At 38.8% G+C, this 21,073-nt stretch overlaps 1 protein-coding gene across 4 annotated transcripts in view; it reads right to left on the reverse strand.

Moving 5' to 3' along the window:
* Nucleotides 1-5,895, reverse strand: part of LAMA2 (laminin subunit alpha 2) — a 347,870-nt gene extending 341,975 nt beyond the window's left edge. For 2 of the 4 annotated variants that reach the window (XM_071740967.1, XM_071740966.1), the window contains exon 1: nt 5,716-5,895. In XM_071740967.1, coding sequence (XP_071597068.1) covers nt 5,716-5,806 — 91 coding nt within the window. In that variant the 5' untranslated portion in view covers nt 5,807-5,895. The remainder of the gene's footprint in view (nt 1-5,715) is intronic. The other 2 variants (XM_071740969.1, XM_071740968.1) reach the window with 1 other exon arrangement.
* Nucleotides 5,896-21,073: the final 15,178 nt, after the last annotated feature.

Raw genomic sequence — 21,073 nt, forward strand, 5'->3', positions numbered from 1 at the left:
CTCTGCAGGAATGTTCATTATTCTTCCTGAGGTTTCACAAGAGTTCCCTGGCATAATGCTGCTACAGCTGCTTTACAGTCTAATGTTATTACAAGGTCTGATTCAAAGATAATATCTCCTAGAGGAATCTGGCAGGGAATGGAGACCTAGGAAAATCCTTGTGATGCTAAGGTGTAACTAATGGAGACTGAACTGCTGAAAAAATTGAAAGCAGTAACAGCTATTTGTTTTGAGCTTTACAAGAATCCTGAGAGATCTTTAGTTCTCGCAACAAAAATCAAACAAATTCGAGCTACTTGTTCTGGAAATCTTATCATTTTTTCTAATCTCTGCCTTGTCCATGGTACAGACACAGTCCAAAAATCATTGCCATTTCCTTCAATACCTCTCTTTGCTATATTATTGGACTGAGAACATCAAAGCTGTGGAAAAGCAGAAAGACAGATACTGGCTATCAACTACAGTAGCTGGTACATGAGAATAACAGGTAGTCATTCCCAGGAGCCATCTCATAAACTAGCTTTGTTGACAAACATCAAAGAATTCTTTCCTGTTTCAAAGTCAATATAAAATTTAGCAAACATGAGATTTTACATCTGTAAGATTTGGTCTGTATTATTGTTAGTAGGGCCTGAGCTGTTATGTATATGGGACATATGTATATGGGACATAAGAGCTCTGAGATATCTAGATAGAATTCTCATTCAGGAAGAAAAATATTCAATAATAAATGGCTTATTAGTTAAGAAAAATATTGGGAAAGAAAATGACATAGTCAAGTATTGATTACTCGTTGATGTTTACATGTATTTCTATCCTGCAACCATTCCTGGCCTACAAAGGAGTCTGGACTTCAGAGGAAAAAAAAAAAAAAAAAAAAGAAAAAAAGCCACACTGTACCAGGAATTCATGCTGCCTCTTATTCCAAAATACTATAATCTCCAAAAACTGTCAGTCCAAGTAGCCGGATAAGAATTTAGAACATGTGTGGGTGGATTCCTTCCTCCAGCCTGAATTAATTAAAAATGATTGTTTGCTGTATTATTTTAAAGCAGATTTTGGAGCAGGTTAAAGACCCACTGTTCTGACTTTAGTATTTAAAACCTAGAAAGAAAGACTCCTGTGAAAAACTTGTAGGAGGAAAAATTAATAATAAGGGGTTTAAACATAAAGTGCATCTTGTATGTTTTTTTGTTGCTTGGAGAAATTCACACATTCTTGTACAAGACCTACCTCATCTAGTTTGGCTGCAGTTATTTCAAGTTAAAGCATGTACACAAAAATGCACACATGTCTCTAGTCAGTCTGGGTAATTCTACCTCCTTCTAAAATTTACATTGGCCTTTAATGTTTTCTGTTCTCACATTCTAAACCTGAAACATATATTAATACCCTCTGCTTTCACTTCCTCGACCAGCTATTAAACTATATGAAAACAATACAGACAATAACATTAAACTAAAAAATTATGAGCAACTACAACACATTCTTGGGAGCAGCATCTCCCAAACTTTCAGGGCTGGTTAACTCTTATTTATCAGGCAGCACTAAATATTCCTAAGAGAGTTTCTAGAATGGATCAGTGTCTTGTATACATAAATTTAAAAAAATAACAAAAAGAAACAAAAACCCTAATTTCCAAATCACCAAAAGCTAACCTGCAAAAATATTTAGCAGGATATAGAATGAATGTAAAAAGATTATGCACAGAATCCACTTCACTGAAGTACACTACACATTCAGTGAACAAGGCCTACTTAGCTGTTATAAGATACTGAGACTAGATTAAAGAACTCATTAAAAAAAGAAAAATTTAAGACACCCATCCTCCAAGAAGAAACATACACTCCTTTATATTCTTGAAATCAGAGCACCGCATATGTTGATTAAGTAGACTGACTAGATTACATAATAACTAAATTCTATCTTCCCTCTCACAGTATTTTGGGGGTCTTTCTCCCAAACAGCCATTGGTTTTCAGAGTTTATCCTAAAGATTTCTATATTGCTGTCTAATCTGGTTGATACTGGACAACACATTTAATATTTGTTTAGGTGACAACAGGCTGATAAACAGAACAATCACCTCAGCTTTGTTCTGTCAGGAAAGTAGAATGCAAATTTACTAACACTGTTTTTTCCACTACCAAATAAATAACTTAAAAGCACCATTCTCCATAAAAAGTCAGCAGAATGTTTTCAATGGTTAAATGCCATCAATGATGATGGAAATCCTCTATGTATCAAAATTACAGCTGGGAGGGAGTGATCATGGTTGCAATCTGACCTTATTCCAAGGAGGTCTCTATAAGGAAACAGCAGACTTAATTTTTCTGTAACCCTATAGTATTAATAAAACCGCTTTTTGTTTGTTTCCAGAAACAGAGAATCTAAGTCCACACAACATTCTTCAGTCTTAATATGTGAAATTATGTCCCACTACCTCTCTTAACTTTTCAGAGTACAATATGCACATATGGAGGAAACAATCCTGTAACCCATGAAATAACAGAACTAAACTCTGAAAACTGGTCTAAAAAACCTACACCTACAGTCAGACTTAAAAATATTAACCAACCTGCCATCATTCATTGCCTAACAGACTGGCACAGTCACATTTTAACACTAGGTTGATGTTCACCCCTCATTTCTATTTCAAGTGAGAAATTTCACTTTGACTTTAGAAGTAAGCTACATACATCAGCTCTTGGAGTCAACTTACACTTCCGATTTGTGAGATGCTAAGAAACACCTGCACTCCATGAGTTATCTCCACTTATGTTAGCAGCTGACGTCTCAGATCAAGTTACTGTGCAGTCTCTCTTCCTTAGCTCTGTCTCTACTGTTCACACCTTTCACAGATTCAGCTTCAGTTCTTGCCCATGACAGATACTTAGACCTTTTAATAAAAGGCTGAAATCTTCAAAATCAAAAGTTTCTTATGGCTTTCTAAACTACACTTAGTTTCTCTCACATTCCACAGGGAAGAGGATGAATTGAGGTTTAAGATTCAAAAGGAACATTATAAAGCAATTCAGTAAGTTTGCAGCCTTAACCACAAGTTATGAATACCCACAAGAAACACTGTTGCAGAATGCACATGCCTTTCTGGTTATGATTCTTCCACTTTATGAGACATTATACATGACTAATTAGTGTCCAAACAACAGAAAAACAAACGTGTAGCTGAAAGAAAAACAACCTTAAGTCCAGGTTTCTGACCACAGTAAATTTTCTATCAATCAAAAACAGACAAAACAAAACAAACAAGTAACAAAAAAAAAAAAAAAAAAAACCAACCCAAAAAACAACCACAACCCAGGATTACAGACTGTTCTCATCTTTGAGGTGCAAAATGTTCTTTAAGTGTTCTGTTCTAAAAACAACATGGGAATTCATTGTGATGTTTCAAGTACTGTTTTTCAAAGCATTGCAGCTCTGTTACATAATTTTCTCCGCAGACATCTGACTGGTGCTAACAATTACAGAGCCATACTTACCATCCAATGTTACGGCTATAACCAAGAAACTATTAAGCAGAAAAACAAAAGTTGTCAATCTAAAGGTATAAAACATGGGTTTAATAACACTCTTCTACATGTTAAAAATCCCCCAGGACTTTTCAAACTTTTTACGTTTGAGAGGAGTTCATTACCCCTTTGCCTGGGCAACACTGTGATATTTACATACTGCTAGCACCTCCTAGCAGCTGTGACAGATCTCAGAAAGAAATTTAGAAGACAGCAAATGGCTTAAAAGTTTGGCAGGCCAGAATATGAATTAAACTCTGAGGTCTAGAAGGTTGCATCATCACATTATTAACATCTAATCAGAAGTCCTACTGCTCCTCACTGAATTACCAGAACTCAGTTATAATAGCAAAGATGCAGCAGATGAACACTCTAGGTACCCACTTCTCATTTAGAAGGAAAATAATTGTCATATCCCTTCACTGCAGAGGTTAAAAAAGCTAAGATATTGAATAAAGAAAAGGACACTTCAAAAGTGTCTCTTTGTGTAAAATTGCCTGTGTGTGAGAGAAAGAGAACATTAGAAGAAATGTAAAACCAATATTTTTCACATTTGCATTCAATTTTCATTTCATCACCCCTGACAGAGGAAAAAAAGAAAAAAAATACAAAAAACAAATACACAAACAAAACCAAAACCAACCAAAAAAAAAAAACAAAAAAAAACAACCCAACAAAAAACAACCCAAAACCCAAAAAAACCAAACAAACAAACAAACAAAAGGCAAGAGGAAAACACATTATGTATTTTATTTTAAATACTCTACTTTCAAAATCTCAGTCTTCAGTGTTTACTAATAAGTCATCATTGAAACACAGCCTAATTCTGGGTGAGGTTTTATCTACACAGATACTTGACCAACTGTCATTTATCCTCACAGGGCAAATTAGTATTAAGCCAACTGCTTGAGACACTTCTTTCATTAAATGACAGTAGTGTTTTCCAAAGTAAACCCTAAACCATAAAACTTCCTAATCCAAAGTGTTCAGCCTATAGTGTGAGATCAAGGTCAAACAGAACGTAGCTGTTATTCCAGTGGCTTTAATCAGTTTTATTTTAATACACTCACGGTATCTCCTTACTGAATTCTTTTTACCAAGGCTAAAAATGTAAAGAGCAGCAAATGTGGGCATCAGGAGAAACACTGTGAGCTGAAGAATGATTTTAAGTATTTCCTACGAGAGTTGATACAGTTAATAAAGTTTGTTTCTCCTATATCTGTACATCACCCTTTAGGATCTTTCCACACAACACTGAAAAAGCAAGCAAACAAAAAAGCCCTTACTGTCAACACACTGTATTATGTCAACACTGTGTCATGAAAGATGCTTGTATGTTTTAGACATTGACTACTCGTGCAGGATACAATTGATGCTGTTACCATTCCTGTCGCGGTTAGATTTAACACGGAAAAAAGCTTTGTTACTGGTAAAGTATATCACATTGTCACCTGAAGTAAAAGCAGCCCAAGCAGCCAGCATTTACTTCAATACAGCCCAGCCAGCTTCTCCTAAACAGAGATGCCACGAGAAGGGCCCAATAGGGGCAGAGGGCTGCCAGCAGATTAGCCTGTAAGATACCTGACGTTTCAGGACATGTTGTCCAGTCGTCTCTAACCTATAATCAAGGTAAGTGCGATTTGTCACTCCGTCCTCAGGCAGGACGAAGCTCATCTGCGACACTCCGAACCGTGATTTTGCCTCCTAATAAAAGCGGGTGTGTGCGTTAAGGGGGAAGAGCAAGCGAGTGACTACTGCGTGTAACGGGGTGCGTGGAGCAGCTCCCCGCCAGGCCCCCCGCCAGGAGCGCAGCGGCAGCGCGCTCCGGGCGGTCCTGCCCCGGAGTGGGGAGGAGGCAGCGCGCTCCTTACGCGGCCGCCGCTCAGCGAGGTGGGAGCCCGCGACCCCGACCAAGGGGGCAATAAGAGAGGCTCGGGGCAACACGGGCTGCCGAACCCACAGATCTCCTCGGCCGACCGCTGCATCAGCTGTGGTGCCCCCCGGCAGCACTCCCCCGCTATCACTCCTCTGCAGGCTGGGGGTTACTTGTCTCGTTGGGTCTCTGTCCCCCCGGCCCTCCCATCATCACAAGAACTCTAGAGACCGTGTGAATGTCGCCTCCCCCTCTACGTCCTCCGAGGCCCCGGCCGGGGCGAGTGAGGCGCTGACTCCCCGCTCCCCTGTACCTCTTTGCGGTGGCGGCGGCGGCGCTGGCGGCTGGCCTCGGCTGCCGAGCACCGCCAGGAGCAGGAGGAGCGGCAAACTTTTCCGTGCCATGGCCCGTGGGCAGCCGAGCTGCTGGCTCGTCCCGCCCTGGGCCAGCCAGACGACTGAGCCCCCGCCGCCCGAGTGAGGAGAGGAGACCCCGGTGCCCGGGGCAGGGAGCAGTCAGGACACACCCCTGGCTCCCCCCCTCCTCCACCGCCCGCCGCTCTCCGCCCCGCCGTGCCGGGACGCATCTCCCGAGGCGCGAGAACCAGAAGGGCCTGCGGGAGCCCAAAGGGTAGGGATGGGGAGAAGTTGTCTGAGGCTGCCGCAGTCTCCCCGGGGCTTTCACCGTTGCCGGCCGAGAGCGTCCCGGGTGCCCTCCGAGGGCCGCGTTCCGGGAGCGGGCAGGTAGCGCCGGCAGAGCGGGCGCCTCATGGTGCCGGCCGCTCGAGACGACGCTCGAGGAGGGCAGCACGTGCCCTCCTAACGGCCGCTCCCGGTAGCCGCCGCGTGCCGCCTGCCACCCACCCCGCACCCTGCGCTCCCCAGGGATCAGATCGCAGCGCGGAGCCTTCCGGGGAAATGCTCTGCGAGTTTTAAAAGGAAACGTTTATCGAATTATCCGAGTCGGATTTAAAAAAAAAAAAAACCAAAACAAACCTGTGCTGTGAAGAAAAAAAAAATATATATATAAATCAAGCTTTCTGGGTAGGCACTGGGAAAACTACAAATACAAATACATTTTCCTGTTGTCTGGGAGTAGTATGTCAGCGCTAGTTATTTATGACAGGAAAAACATCATCATTACACAAAGGAAAAATTAATGTTGCATTAAAATAAAATACTGATTAAAATCTGTTGTTTGGTGTTCCTAAAGCAAGAAGAATACTTTAAAAGAAAAAAATGAAGTCAATGTAGCCCGATATTGATAATGGAAAGGGGTGAACAGTAAGGCTTCTCAGCTTATTGAAAAAAAGTACATAATAAATTGCTAGAAGAAGAAAGCCGGGCTTAACTTTCAGGGTATCTGCACAAAGGCACAAAACTCAAATTGTGCTGGCAGCCCCTTTTCTGACTTGCGGAGTCACCCTCATAAAACAGCACTTCAAAAATGAACCTTCTGTGTATTTCACATAAAGTTTGAGCACTTATAGGTAATTCCCCAGGTAAGTACTTCAGCAGTACACAAACTCATCTTTCCGTGCTGAAGTCAATGTCGAGCAAATCTAGGGATAAGTATGCGGAAGCCTGTTTGCTACATTGTTTCAGCTCTCAAACCACAGCCTTTTCTGTTGGTAAATACGCCTGCAACTACAAACCCAAACTCCGAGAAGGCAGCATTTCGCGTATAATGGACTTTTACATCCAACAACACAGGCTGCTTGTTTCGCTGCCATCCCGCCCTGAGCTGACTCCCTTTCTTTTCGCAGTGACTGCTCACTTCTGAGGTTTCACCCTGAATGGCCTGGGCTCTGCTGCTGGGATTCCTGTTACTCCGTGCCTAGTGCTTCCAGTGGCCTTCTAGAAACTGCTCTCTCAGCACAAGGTGGCAACAATAATGCTCTTATACAGCCCAGTCGTTTGTCTCTCTTAGAATCAGTGGAAAACATTGCAGTTCTTTTGCCAAGAGATGGTGTCGTGGCCTTCTGCGCTTCTTACTGGGACACCCAAGTTCAAGGTTCCTCTCGATGATTTTCATGCTGGCAACTATTTTCTTTGTTGTGGACACACACTTAGTGAGCTGTGAGGGGCAGAGAGGGAGATGGTGTTTATGACACTATCCCCTTTTTTTCACTCCTATTGCTTAGTCCATGAAGTGTTTCCACACAAGCAGCATAGTCATTAATTTCTTCCAGATGTTTCTCTTTCCTCAGTTCCCTACATGCGAAAATTGTGACTGCATGGAATTGTGCGTACATACAAAAGAAATAGCCTAGTGAATTGTTAAGTATAAAAAATAAAGTAGTCCCCAAGTATATGCCTGCAACTTGGAGAATTCAGTTCCAGTTTTATAGGTATTTGACTACACTTACAGTGATTCTAAAAGCACATTCATTGTTTGAATCAGGGCAAGAACGGTAGCAGCTTCTGTGAAAAAGCTATACTAGTATGAATTGCATACTAGCTGGAGAAATTCATTCCAGGGCTGCAGGCACTGCAGATAAAATTGAGGTAAGACTACAGAAGCAGATGATAGAAACTGAAACCGAGACCTGAAGGTAGGATCACCTGCTGCTTTATGTAAAGAAGTCTTGTCTTTGGTGGTAGACTCATATATGGATTCATTCTATACTGGTGCTAAAATGGGTTATAGTTTTGACCTTATGTTCAAAACTACGTTAGCTTTTTATTAATATCCAAAGCTAAGTCAAATATACTCTTGTGGGTGCTGTTTTTACTAGCTTTTCTTGGCTTTGCATCTTCTCATACGTCTGCTAGTCTCAAAAACAAAAGCTAGTATCTGTCCTAGCACATTTTCCTCTTTTTAGGCTCTGCAAAATATCTCCATGACTCCTGAATTATTAAGATCAACAGCAGACTGGTTGTAGCGGTACCTATTCCCCCAAATACCAATATCACACCATTATTAAACCAAATCCTTATTAAAAACAGTATATCTTATTTATCCAACCTTTTCTTTGAATTGGCTTTCCCTGCTGTTGAGTCTGTATGGTCTTTAATGTGGGACGGCACTGTAAGAACCTAGCCTGGATTTAGTTGTCATATTCAGGTACCTAACCACCAGTCAGAGCCAACACCGACATCTCTGTAACTGTACACCAGAGATACAAACATTAATATTCAAACAACGTTTTCCACATCTGAACCACAGGAAAAAAATTCATACTATAAAATGCCTAGCCATGTGTAGAAGAGGCAAAGGGTGCTTCCCCAAAAGGGGAAACAAGTTGGAAGATGAAGGCAATGCTGAAGCACACAGGGCAGTGGCATCACCAACAGGACTTAATCCCACAGTACTCAAATTCAGGAAGAGCAGGTCTGATGATGATAACCAGGGTCAGCAAAGAGTCCAGATGTCCAGACAGGCTCATAGTGAGGGGATGGATCTGAAGTGAAGCCAGGAAGTCAAGTCTGTAAATGGGTCAGGACCAGTGAGGTGCCAAGCAAGGCACAGACATGCAAAGTACAGGCAGAGATCGAGGGCAAGGCCTTGAGCTTAAATGTAGCACCTACTCCTTAACACGCAGGAAAGCACCAATAAGTTTCCCCCAACCTCTTCCTCAAATATGAAGTGTGTTGTCACTGCCTGACACAGGGTGTTGTGGCTATTCCAGATCAGAGGTGGCCTTGAGCACAGACAGCCAACCCCATAGAAGAAGGCTGCAGAAGAAGAGGCTGCAGAGCCTGTAGTTTTACTCAGGGTCATGACAAGTTCAGAAAAATGGAAATGGATAGGAAGCTTTTTATCTGTAGCAATGGCAAAGCAGTAATAATGACAGTGTATACTGAGGTGAAAATTGCTGGGCTGAAAGAATGATGTGGGCAGAATCAGGTAAGGACTCATCAGAGAACCAGTATCACTTATATTTTCATGACTTTTGCATAAAAATTACAGGATTTTTAAATGAGTTTTGCCAATAAAATAAGATAGGGAAAGACCAATGTAAATGTTATAAATTTATACATTTACGTATACATATATACATTGTGAATTTATACTATTTTTATTCACAGTCACCGAAGTATAGAAAATTTTAAAATATTAAATACTTCAAGGACTAAGAGTAACACTTTCTTATGAGAATTAACAATAGAGAGTATAATCATAAACTCTGGGTGAAAGTCAGTGAGTCACAAGGCATTTCTGAGTCACCAGAGTGATGCAGCTGTGAAATGAAAGCAAATGGTGCCTAGGGTATATATAAAATATCTCCAGTGAAGATATGAAAATTAATACTTTTGTACTGTTGCATCCCACCTAGCATATCTTAGGGAATTATGATGTCCCACATTCAAGAAGAATGAATTCATGCTTAAACAGAATGAAGGACTCTGGGGAATGAAGAGCTTATCTGAAGAGGCATAGATTAGAAGGGTTTGATTTGTTTAACCTGGGAAAATAAGATGTGAGACAGTTCTATGCATATCAGGGATGTTAATGGATGGAATTGCCACAAAAGGAAAAGACCATAAGCAAGATATAAATCAGTATAGGTTTGAAAACTGGAAGATGGTTTCTAATCATTGGGTGTGGAAACAGTCTTCTGTTAGGGGAGCGGAGGGTGAAAATTTAATTGATTTAAAAACAGAGCTTGGCAGATTTGTGAAAGTAGTTCCACGACAGACTTGCCTGCAAAAGGCAGGAGGAATGGATTTGATCACCTGTGCAACCCTTCCCTATGTTCTTAAGAGAACAGTAATCAAAGAATAAAACAAATAAACGTGAAAAAAAAAGAGGTTTAAAGGATAGAGAGAAGAATCAGATAGAGCTCTTAGGGTGAGTTGGTGTGAATCAAAACAATCAAAGAATTAACACATTTTACACACAAAGTGAGACATGGTCTGTGACTTGGACCTAAGTCAGGAAGAACCAGATATATCCTTGTGCCAGGGCTGTGTTCATCCAAAGCAGGTATTAGGGAGGGCGATGGCAAAAGACAAGATGAAGACAGATAAATTATAAAGGAATGAGTCATTTGACTAGGAATCAATATCAAACCAGGGAATGGAGCTCAAGATCAAAGCAGACAAAGGTGACACAAAGAAAAAGAAGAAAGCCATTCTTGTGAGACCCTCTGTTGCCAGGGGTACTGAGTACTGTCAGTTTAAAGGCTGATTTTCTAGCAGGTAACTGCAAGTCAGAAAGTAATACTGTAAAATTAATGGGGAAATGAAAGGAAAAATAATCAAAAGGATTAATAGGATTGACTTAGGCCTAGGTAATAAAGAAATGGTAACTATGATAATTTGATGAGAAAGGCTGTGAAGAAAAGGATGATAACAGTAGCAGCCACTGCATCCTGAAGAAGCTAGTCAAGAGGAGACTTGTTACAGTTTGATGAGATACAAATGGCATGAGGATAGTGCTCGTATCAGAATGGAGTTCAGTTTATTTCAAGCCTTCCATTTTGCCTTGCTTGCCACCCCCGTAATTATTCAGCATGAATCTCCTGCAGCAGACCCACCTACTGCCATTATTCTGAATTAATTCTTATAAAGCTAAATGTTCATCTAATAATACCTGGCTATTGGTACTTGTGCATAAAGAACAGATAAGAGTCATGGTCTTGCCTGATATTGGATTCTGTGTGCCATTTGTAAACACCACTCATTTCTTGTCTTGACTTCTAATAACTTCCTTTTAAGCCATTGTCTTTTCTGATTATGCTGCTATTTTAAGTGGCTTTGGTTTAATTTTGGTCATATGTGAAACAAACAGTTGAAGAGCATTGGCAGTGACATTATGTTAGCTTATGTTTAGCTAAGAATATGAAGCAAAAAGCAAATAGAGTTGCTCAGCCCATAATTAATTTTTACAACAGAAGTCATCGTATAGAGTCCATAATTAAGATACCTGCTGCAGAGCATTTTGCAAAGCATCTCTATTTGCAGAGAATCAGATAGCTGCCAAAAAAAAGACTTACTGATTTTAATAGCTCCTCATTACAAAAAAAATCTAGAACTCACTCTGAAATGACACATATTTCTTTCAGTTTGAGAATGCATTTAAAGATAGTCTCCATCATTCATTTATTTAGGAGGCCTGTTGCATGTGAGAAACTGTCAAAATTTTTCAGAACTGATTAATAAGAAGAGTTAACATCTACTAATTTTGCCCTGAAGTATAACTTTGCTTCTCATGGAATAGAGATGAGCCTTGTTGGGCTGAATCATCAGTGTGGGTTTTATGTTTCCCTGCCATCCGTTAATGAATTGTAAAAAATAAAAATTTAATAATAATAATAAAAGTGAAGATTAAACCAATTCTGCAGTATTATATTGACTTGTCTCCCTAAAAATGGATATTACTGCAAAACATGCAGACAAGGAGAGAAACAGATGGACGATATCTGACAAATAACATTTTGCAGATACTGCCCCATCTGTTTCCTTCTACACATTTCAGCTATAAGGTTTTTAGCATTATAGGGTTGCTTAGGTGATATTCCTCTATGCTATGATGGCACCCAGAGACTAGCAAAAGCAGGCTGATGTAGTAATTTGGGACCAAGGATCAGTTAATCAGATTATTACCAGTATATATATCCCCAGAAATACAACATTAAATTTCTCTCTCTTATAATGGAAATATTTTATCTTCAATAAATTGCTTGGTTTGCTTTTGAAATTGTTTTCCAGAAACAGGAAGACCAACAAAATTACAGAAAAAAATGTGCAGAAAGCATTGCTTCACAAAGACAGTAAGAGAGATGAACTTGAAAATACACTGGAGACATTAGGTCACTCTCAGTTAAGATGTGAGCTCCTGGTGATCTCCTCTAGATTTGAAGGCCATATTACTTTATCTGAGAAAATAAAAATTTTAATCTCTTCTGCTTGCCTTACTGTTTTCTTCACTTCCTGGTACATTTCTTAAAAAAAGTTTATTTTTCCTCTCTGAAACTCTAAATCACTTTATTTACAAAATCAAAATGTGTTACAAATATTGCTACATTTTACAAAACCAGAATTCATTAACTGGGAAGTATCATGGCCCTAAGGAAGACAACCATACAGACTACCCAAAAGGCAACACAGTCTGGACTTCCCATTATGAAGGGGAAGAGAAGAAAGTTTAAGAAGCTCTTAAACTACTAAGTTTTTCTCAGCTAGTTTAATCCCAAACATAAAGAGCCAAGCAAGATATCTTTAAGCAGTTCTTCCACAGAGCTGCTCTGCAAAGTGACAGACACTAAGTGTTTTCTTACCTATTTTGATGAAAAGTCAGTCTGCATACTTTCCTCACAAGAAAAGCCTGGAGATTATTTTAAAAGATTAGTGAAGGTCCCATTTTTGTCAATTTACATGTTTGTGTTCATGGCTAAAAGTGACCTGTTTCATTTAAGTTGTAGAATAATTTTCTGTTCAGTAAAAAAGACTCTAGATCTCATTTTTATCCTTAACATCAAGATTTTAAAAGTAGCTACAGACTAGTTTGTTTTTTGACTCACTTGGGTGCTAGTTCTGGAATAAAAAGTCTAGAAACTGGAAATACAAAAAAGGAAGAATTTTTAATGCCATGCTCTCTTCAAGTGAATATGATATCATATATTGTTTAGGAAATACCTTTGTGTACATCTACAAAAATCTGTTAAAGGGCCAGTTTCTGTACTGACAGAATACTTTCATTTTAGTGATCTCAAAATGTAAAAATAAGGGATGTTTCTGACATGTATGTTTATCCTTAAAGGGAAATTGTAACTTGGTGCCATCAGTAAATTATTTATTTTGCAATATTATATTTTTTTTTAATTCAAAATGGCCAGATTAAACAAGCATAATAAAATTTCCAATTAATTTCCAGTTAGCCAATCTTTATTGATAGGTACATTGTGTCACTGTTGGCTGGATGATTACTTTAATCAAATAAAATTAGCCTATCTCATGAACTCTAAATGCTTACCTTGTTAGCATACGTGCCCATCTGTTATTGTGCAGAACTGTGCACACAGTACAAAAGTAAATCCTACCTGTTCTAGACATACAAAAAAATACCATTTCTCCACAGAGCCAATAAAGCATAGGACAAAGCAGGAAAGCAATACTGTTAATGAAACAGTTGATCTTGTTCTGTCTTTATAGGTAAGAAACGGAATGTCTTACAAATCATCTCATAAAAATTTATCTTGACTACGATAAAGAAGATACCTTTCTATGTTTGTTTTATATAATGCTGGTGACTGGATGTTCAAAAGAACCGAATGTTCTTCATTCTGTTACTCTTACTCAGTCCAGGGTTGTAGACTTCTAGAACCTGCTCCAAAATCTATTTTTTCATGAAAGAAATGAGGAAAAAGATGGCAATAAATGTGTTCTGAGCCTAATCTAGACAATCAGCTTCTGTATGTTTTATACCAAACATGTTTTTGTGGTCTTTTCAGGTTATTATCCCAAAGATGTTGAGATAGCATTATTTGATTTCCTTGCCATGTACAATTATCTTGTGGTGAATTCCTTTGCTCATGCATTTCTTTCCATTTTAGGCATTATCTATTTTTGGTTATAAGTAGTAAGGAATGGGCTGACATACATCACAGCAAGAAAAGAAAATACTATTATATGTGCTGAGCAATCAGAGATACTTTTTTTTTTTTTTTTTTTTTTTTTTTTTGCCAACATTTGTTGACATTTGTTGGATGTAATGTACTTTCCTTTAGTAAGACTTTTGACATAATTTCTTACAAGGTTCTCATTGCTGTCATTCCTTAAAACATATGAGCTGGATGAATGGATGGTTAGATGGGATGAAAATTGGCTGGACTGCCAGTCTTAAAATACCATAATCAATAGCTTGACATCCAAGTGGCATCTAGCAAAATAACCAAAGGATTGTAATTGGGACACATAATGCTTAATTTATCCATCAACAAAGATTTGCAGATGACACTAGATGAGTTGAAGCATCTGACACATCAGGTGGTGGAGCTCCAGTTCAGAGGCAGTTGGAGAAACTCAAGGACTAACAAAAGCCACAGAGCCATGGCTGACCTGATACAACACTGGCAGAAGGGCTGCATCAAGCAGCAGGCTGGACTGATGGACCTCCAAATATCTCATCCAAGCAGCGTTTTTTTTGTGATTCCTATGATGTTTGTATGGCATGCTTGCTGTTACTCAAAGAATATGATTCTTTCTTTATAAATTGTGGATCAAAATAGGAAGACTAATGAAATGAAAGAGGTAGAAATAATATATTTCCATGGCAGTTGATATTTTATGTATTACAAATCATTTCCTTTATAGCTCGTTTTCAAACTTGTATTTTACATCTTATCCAATTACTGCATTTATAAGAGACTTGTTTTTATAAATGGATAATGAGGTATTTGACAAAAACTGTTTGCTGTGTTTGGAAAATTGGACTCAATAAAATCTGAAAACGCATTTGAAATTAATATTAAAACCATGCATTATGCTTTAATAACGTTATATATAACACTAAAATTATAATATTAAATGTGTACATATAAATATGCTTCTAAGAGTTGCTATATATGGATTTAATTTTCTGCTGATATACAGATACATATATATACACCCACTTGCTGTATGTTAAATACTGCTGCTTAATGAAAGTCACATACATTAATGTATGCCAATGATACATATCTCTCATTAACACTCTCCATACTGAATAACATCATTCTTGTGAAGTTTACCTGAGTGGAAGTGGAAAAAAAATCAAAGGTGTTGGAAAATTACCTGTAATTCCAGACTTCATAAAACTGATAAATCAGTGCGGGCAACAGTCTCCTAGCTCCATATTTTGGTTTTCTTCTACTACAAAACAAAACAAAAAAACCCAACCTCACTAGGGACTAGTCATGATTAATGTACTGTTTATGACATTACTTAAAGCCTTCCAGTTCAGATTATTTAATATAAATAAATAAACAATTGAATGTGTTAAAGCATACATTAAATTCTATCCCAAATCTCCAAGAGGAGATTACTGATTCCTTACTGCTAAGGCAGTACTGAAGTAATATCAAGGACATTTTATTCTGCAGGGTATACATACATACTCTGTGCAACAACTCTGGCAAGTCAGTTCAGCTTCTTAATCTCCATTCCAACATAAAATGGGTTTACACTCCAAGATGAACTAAACCAGCTAATTAAAAACCAGGACAGCCGGGAACTACTACTCTGAGATGGTGAAGGCCTTGAGGAGAGCTATGAGAAGCTTTTTCCTCTAGAAAAAATTCCTTCCTATGAGAAGCTGTTTTCCTCTACTTCTTCTGGGAGCAGGACTTAAGATCAGGTTGTCACCCTGCTTCTGTCACCCTGAGTCATGCTGCTCGTGTGGTTGTGCATACCTCCCTGATTCAGACCCTGACAAACATACTTGGTTGTCTGGCCTGGTCCAAGACCTATCTCAGGACCTCAGGGTTGATTTTTTTGTCACTGGACTATAACCAACCATGGCTACAGTTACCAGATCTAATCTGCTTTCCTCATTCAAGTACTTGGTCCTTGTTAGTAAGGCCACTGCCCTCCCTGACTTGGTGCTGTCCTCAGCTTCAGGTTTGTCTCTCCTTGTGGAGCAACTCCCCTGATGCTTCTCCCTAGTACTGACAGGATATTGTGCATAAGGATTCAATAAGGATACAGTAGGAAAGTGACCTGGGTAATCATAGCCCATTGTGGTTCTCCAACAATGTCCCAGCAAGCCTTATATCCCCAAATTAGAAGTAGGGATTCTTCTGTAGAAGAAGGTCACAGCCCCCTTCAATATTGAGGATGGAAGGCCTACATTGTTGAGGTCCAGGGGATGCTGAGGCAGTCCTTGAATCACAGTTCTCTCCTGACAGCACATGCTGCTGGAAGGGATATGGATCTTTTGCCTAAAGGACTTGAATCATAAACAATATAGATACAAACCCATTTACACTACTTGGCACAGTGAGGGTTTTCCATGATGATGATGGAAGGCAATTAAAAATATAGCTTTAATGACAGACAACCTTTACCTTGTAGATCTTAAGAATGAAAAGTGTAAAGATGAGCAAAAGGTGGGAAAAAGGAAAAAAATTCCTGAATTCTGGCAATGTAGATTTTTAACAGCTAAGATCTTTGAAGGATTTAAATATATATGTATTTATCACCCTAATTTATTGCAGAATATGTTGTATATATTTGCCACATACTAACAATAGTCAGTGCTGCATTGATCTAGTGCAGTCTATGCTAAACTTTAGCCCTCAGCAGGAGCTGTTCAGGGAGCCTAAATGTTACTGGGAGCCTCAAAATATTATTTTTGTTCCTCTGAAGGTCTGCATCCTGGAGATGCATTATTCCCTATGCCTATAAGCTTCACTTAAAAAAGCCAAAATTTTTATTTTATAGACAAATTGGTTGCAGCACAAAACTTCATCGAGGTGCTTTATCTAAAAGAATAATAAAAATAATAAAAAACCTGAATAAAATAAGACATGGTAAAAAAATATTGGATTCTTCTGTATTTTGAATAGCATTGTGAATGCTGGGTGCTTCTAATTATCAGTACCAAGCTGAGCATCTTTTTTGATCAAAAGGTACTGGAGTTATGATTTGGGCACTGAGACTGGATTAAAAGGAGCAAGAAAACCACCCTTCAAGCAGGCAAATGTTCCTGTTGAAAAAGTTTGTTCTTATCCATGCTTAAAAGAAGTCGAGTAAGATCAGAGATTTACTGTGCAGGCATTCAACTTAACCTTTTTTTCTCTTGTGCAATAAGCAGGAGAGCTTCTCCCATCTTACACAGCACCATCAGGACATCTGAGCCAAGGACAGATGCCTGCATCATGTTAGAACAAGCCTCGAGGACAGGCAGCATACTGTCCAGGAAGGTATGTGTCAGACTGCACTCAGAGCATTGACAAGGGCTGGGAAAAGATACTGCCTTTTCCTGTGGGGTGGGTGTAGTCTGTGTGTCAGTGCAATTACCTAGTTTCAGGGTTTCCTTTACTGTGTTCTGACCTTGAGATTTTGGGGGGGGCTTTGTGTGTATGTTACAGAACTGAATAAAGGCTCCTGATCTGTACTGAAGTGTCATGGAAGAAATCACAGAGGTTTTGCTATAGATAGCAAAAAAACTTTTTTTTTTAAATTTACTTCCATTGTTACTATCAATAAAGGAAACATGAAATTTAAGGAAAGTATCTGTAGATATCTACCCACAGGTATTATGGAACTACAAAATAAAGCTGGTAATGCCGTATCACCTGAAATCACCAGACCCTCCTTATTTCATAATCCGGTAGCCTGAATTGTTGATAAAACAGATGAAAGCAAATCAGAGTGAAATTAGCACTGTCAAATTTTAAGGAAATTCAACTTTGTTTTATCCCTGTGTTACATGTGATCCTGATTCCAAGAAACCAATTATCTTAGTAGGATCGGTGTAAACAACACAGGAAGTTATAATGAGTACAAGTTGAACAATAATTTTTTTTTGCTTTACCTCATAAATAATATATTAAAAAGTTTTATAAAATAGGTGCATGAAAGTTCAGGCTTCTGAATATCAAGCAAGGATTACTTCAGCAAGATGTGAAAGCATTTATATCCTAAAAGCAAATTTGAATTTAATTACTTTGACAAACCACTGTGGTTTTCAAGATTCATTGCTCATGAAGAAAAATTAATATATTTAATAACCGATCATTCTTGTTCCAGCCTACTAGTTCCATATTTTTAAGTGCTCTTTTCTCAATTCTAGTTAGCATATTAAGCATGGAATTACATAATTTCATAATATCATTTGAGCTATAGCAGTTTACTTAGGAGATGTGTTGCAGTCTTGGTCTGAGAAAAAACTGCTTTTTGCCTTTCCTACCAGATATTTGTCTCCTTTTAACCTCAGCTATATATTTAAGCAATATGATTTCCTTCATTATTTGGATACATTAAACCTCAGTTTCTGTCACAGTGAGCTTCTAGATTACTTTCCATTATGGTACAGCCTACTGTTGGTGCTCCCCAGGGGTTCTTTTCAGGGAGGTGGTGCATTTTATAACTGGATAGGGGCATTGGAACAACTGCAACACAAAGATCCATATCTACATATACATATTCTCCTGTGTCTGTACAAACACAAATACTGGGGACTCAGAGCTTCATTCACATCCATACTTTAAATTTCTGGGCAGTTCTGAGTATCATACCTGATGTGACTCACAGTCCTGGTTGTGAGGAACTCAGACATTCACGTGTACTGACAGCACCATTTCATCTTCCAAATTCTGGGATGATGAGCACTGGGCTACTAGTTTCAATATATCCAGGTCCCTCTTCCAGGATTTAACACTAGGTCTGGTTATTTCTGGTCCCCTATTTGAAACCTAAGATGATATTATCACATTCCAGTGGGGAAACATGCCCAGCTGTTCTCAGCTTTAGGCAGATACACATTCCTTCCAATATTCATGGAAAAGAATCCATGACTAGTGTAAGTAACTGAAAGAAGAGACAGCTGCTCACTGTACTTCAGGGTCTCTGTCACATCTCATCAGCATTAGAAACATCAACCATGTTTATGATGGCTGAGATTTCTGAAGTGCCAGACACCCTACTGTATTGATATTCATTGGATGCCAGTTCTTACCTTCATTGTCAGCACTGATACTTATTTGCCATTGCTGAATCTTTAAAGTATTAAGATCCACCGGGGCTGCATGTGATAGCAGTTTCATGACAGGTGCCCTCTACAGCCTGCAGAAAGCAAATCTTTCTCACTCACACAGCTGCAGTAAGAAGGAACATTTCCTAGACCTTTGCCCACCTGATCAAATATTAATAGCCTTCTTGATCTGGTTCCATGAGGAAAATATTATCTATAATAAATATAAAATATAAAAATAATGTATTGTATTATATATCATACAATACACGATTTATATCATTTATATGTGAAATATTATAATCTGCAGTTACACTGATTCCACTCACCTTAACTTCTTTGAGAGTCCTCTTTCCATCTTTTCCATATCTCTCCTCCTACCCTTTGTCCCTCTCTCTTCCTAAAGACACTAGATTTGTTATTTATTATTTGTTTTTTTTTTCTTTATAATTAGGCAGCATATTGAGTAGGCTGAGTAGAGCAGGGAAGAACACTTGTATTCTAAATTATAACTTTCTACTTCACTCTCACTTGAAAAATGAGTTTCACAGCACCAAGTCCAAAGTCTCTCTCACATCCCCGTGTGTCGTCCTGCTGTTGCTTATGCTCAGTATTTTAGGGGGGCCCAGGTCCTGTGAGAGTTGAATGAAAAACATCATTCTATTCAGTGCCTAACATAAGGCATAGTGGGTGGCTGCCCACATATACAGCAAGTGCCAAAATCTGTCTGCAGGATGCTTCCCACACATTTCCCAGTCATCCTTTGCTCTCCTGCTACTATTCTGAACCCTGAGCCTAGAGTCACAACATATTACCCCACCTTTTATTCATGCATCATCTTCTCTGAGGTATCTTCTTCTAGGCTAAAATCTGCTAGAATATACAGAGGTTTCCATCACTCAGCAGAAAGCCACAGAAAACTTGCCTGCTGTTGCAAGGACTACAAAGAGAAAGGACAGAGATAGAAATGGGCTTTGAGGCTTCCGTGCATGAAGAACAGGCTTCTTGCTTTTATTTCTCCAAGTAATCTCTTTGATTTTGTAGCACCTCTCTGCATGAGCACAGACCAGTTGCTACTTTTAGAATATCTGCCTTTACTAAAACTTGCCTCCTGTGAAGAACAAGTTGTTTTCCATATCAGTCTAATCATGCAATTTGGAAGAAATGACAGCCAATCCAAGATGAAGCAGTGGTTCCTCACTGTTTCTTTGAGGCCCACCAGTGGAATGGGAGTATTTACTGTCTTGAAATCCCAGTTTCATGATGTCCCAGTTTCGTTTGTCCTTGCTTGGTATTGACAGAGCAACCATCCTGGAAGAAAGATTTCTGCCTCTCAAATGACTGCCTAGGTTTGGTATAGAATTATGTCTGATGACTCAATGCACAGAAAGACCTGAAGAACTTAGTTCCTTGCTCCTCTACATTGTCTTTCAGGTGCTTTCTGAAAAGGCCTGGCAGTCTTACACAGTGTGCCAAGATACAGACATGTGATGAATGGAGTGAAGGGAAGAATAAAAAAGATGAGTTGAGGAAAAACACATTTCCAAGGCAGAAGTCAGCTCCACTGAGGACTGTGAAAAAATAGCAGAAACATCCTGCATATCTAAACAGCGGGTTCATCTTTCTGTGCAATACAATAGGTGTCTCCTAGCCCAGACCACACTTGTGGCCTGGTATTTTAAGCAAAAATCAGTGAGGTGTTTTTTACACCAGGACAGAGAAGTAGCCCCACACTAGCCTGCACAGAGGCAGCTCATACTCATTTCTTCAAGAAACAAAAATCCATCTTGTTTAGTGAAATAATAAAATCAGTGCAACAAGAATGAACAACCACAAACTAGTTATATATAATAATATTAATTTGTCATTAACTTCATGTGTTGAATGAAATAAATCATTCGAGGATTTAGTTACCATGATCCAGGACTGCTTTCCTTTAGAAGCAGCACTATAGACTACTCAATCTTCCTTTAAAATACGTTTCCAGCCCTTTTGTTTGCAATGATAGAATTTAAAATGTGTTTAAACACTACTACCAAATCATTAGATTT

This window comes from Heliangelus exortis, chromosome 3 (genome assembly GCF_036169615.1).
Source record: "Heliangelus exortis chromosome 3, bHelExo1.hap1, whole genome shotgun sequence".
Taxonomy (NCBI): Eukaryota; Metazoa; Chordata; class Aves; order Apodiformes; family Trochilidae; genus Heliangelus; species Heliangelus exortis.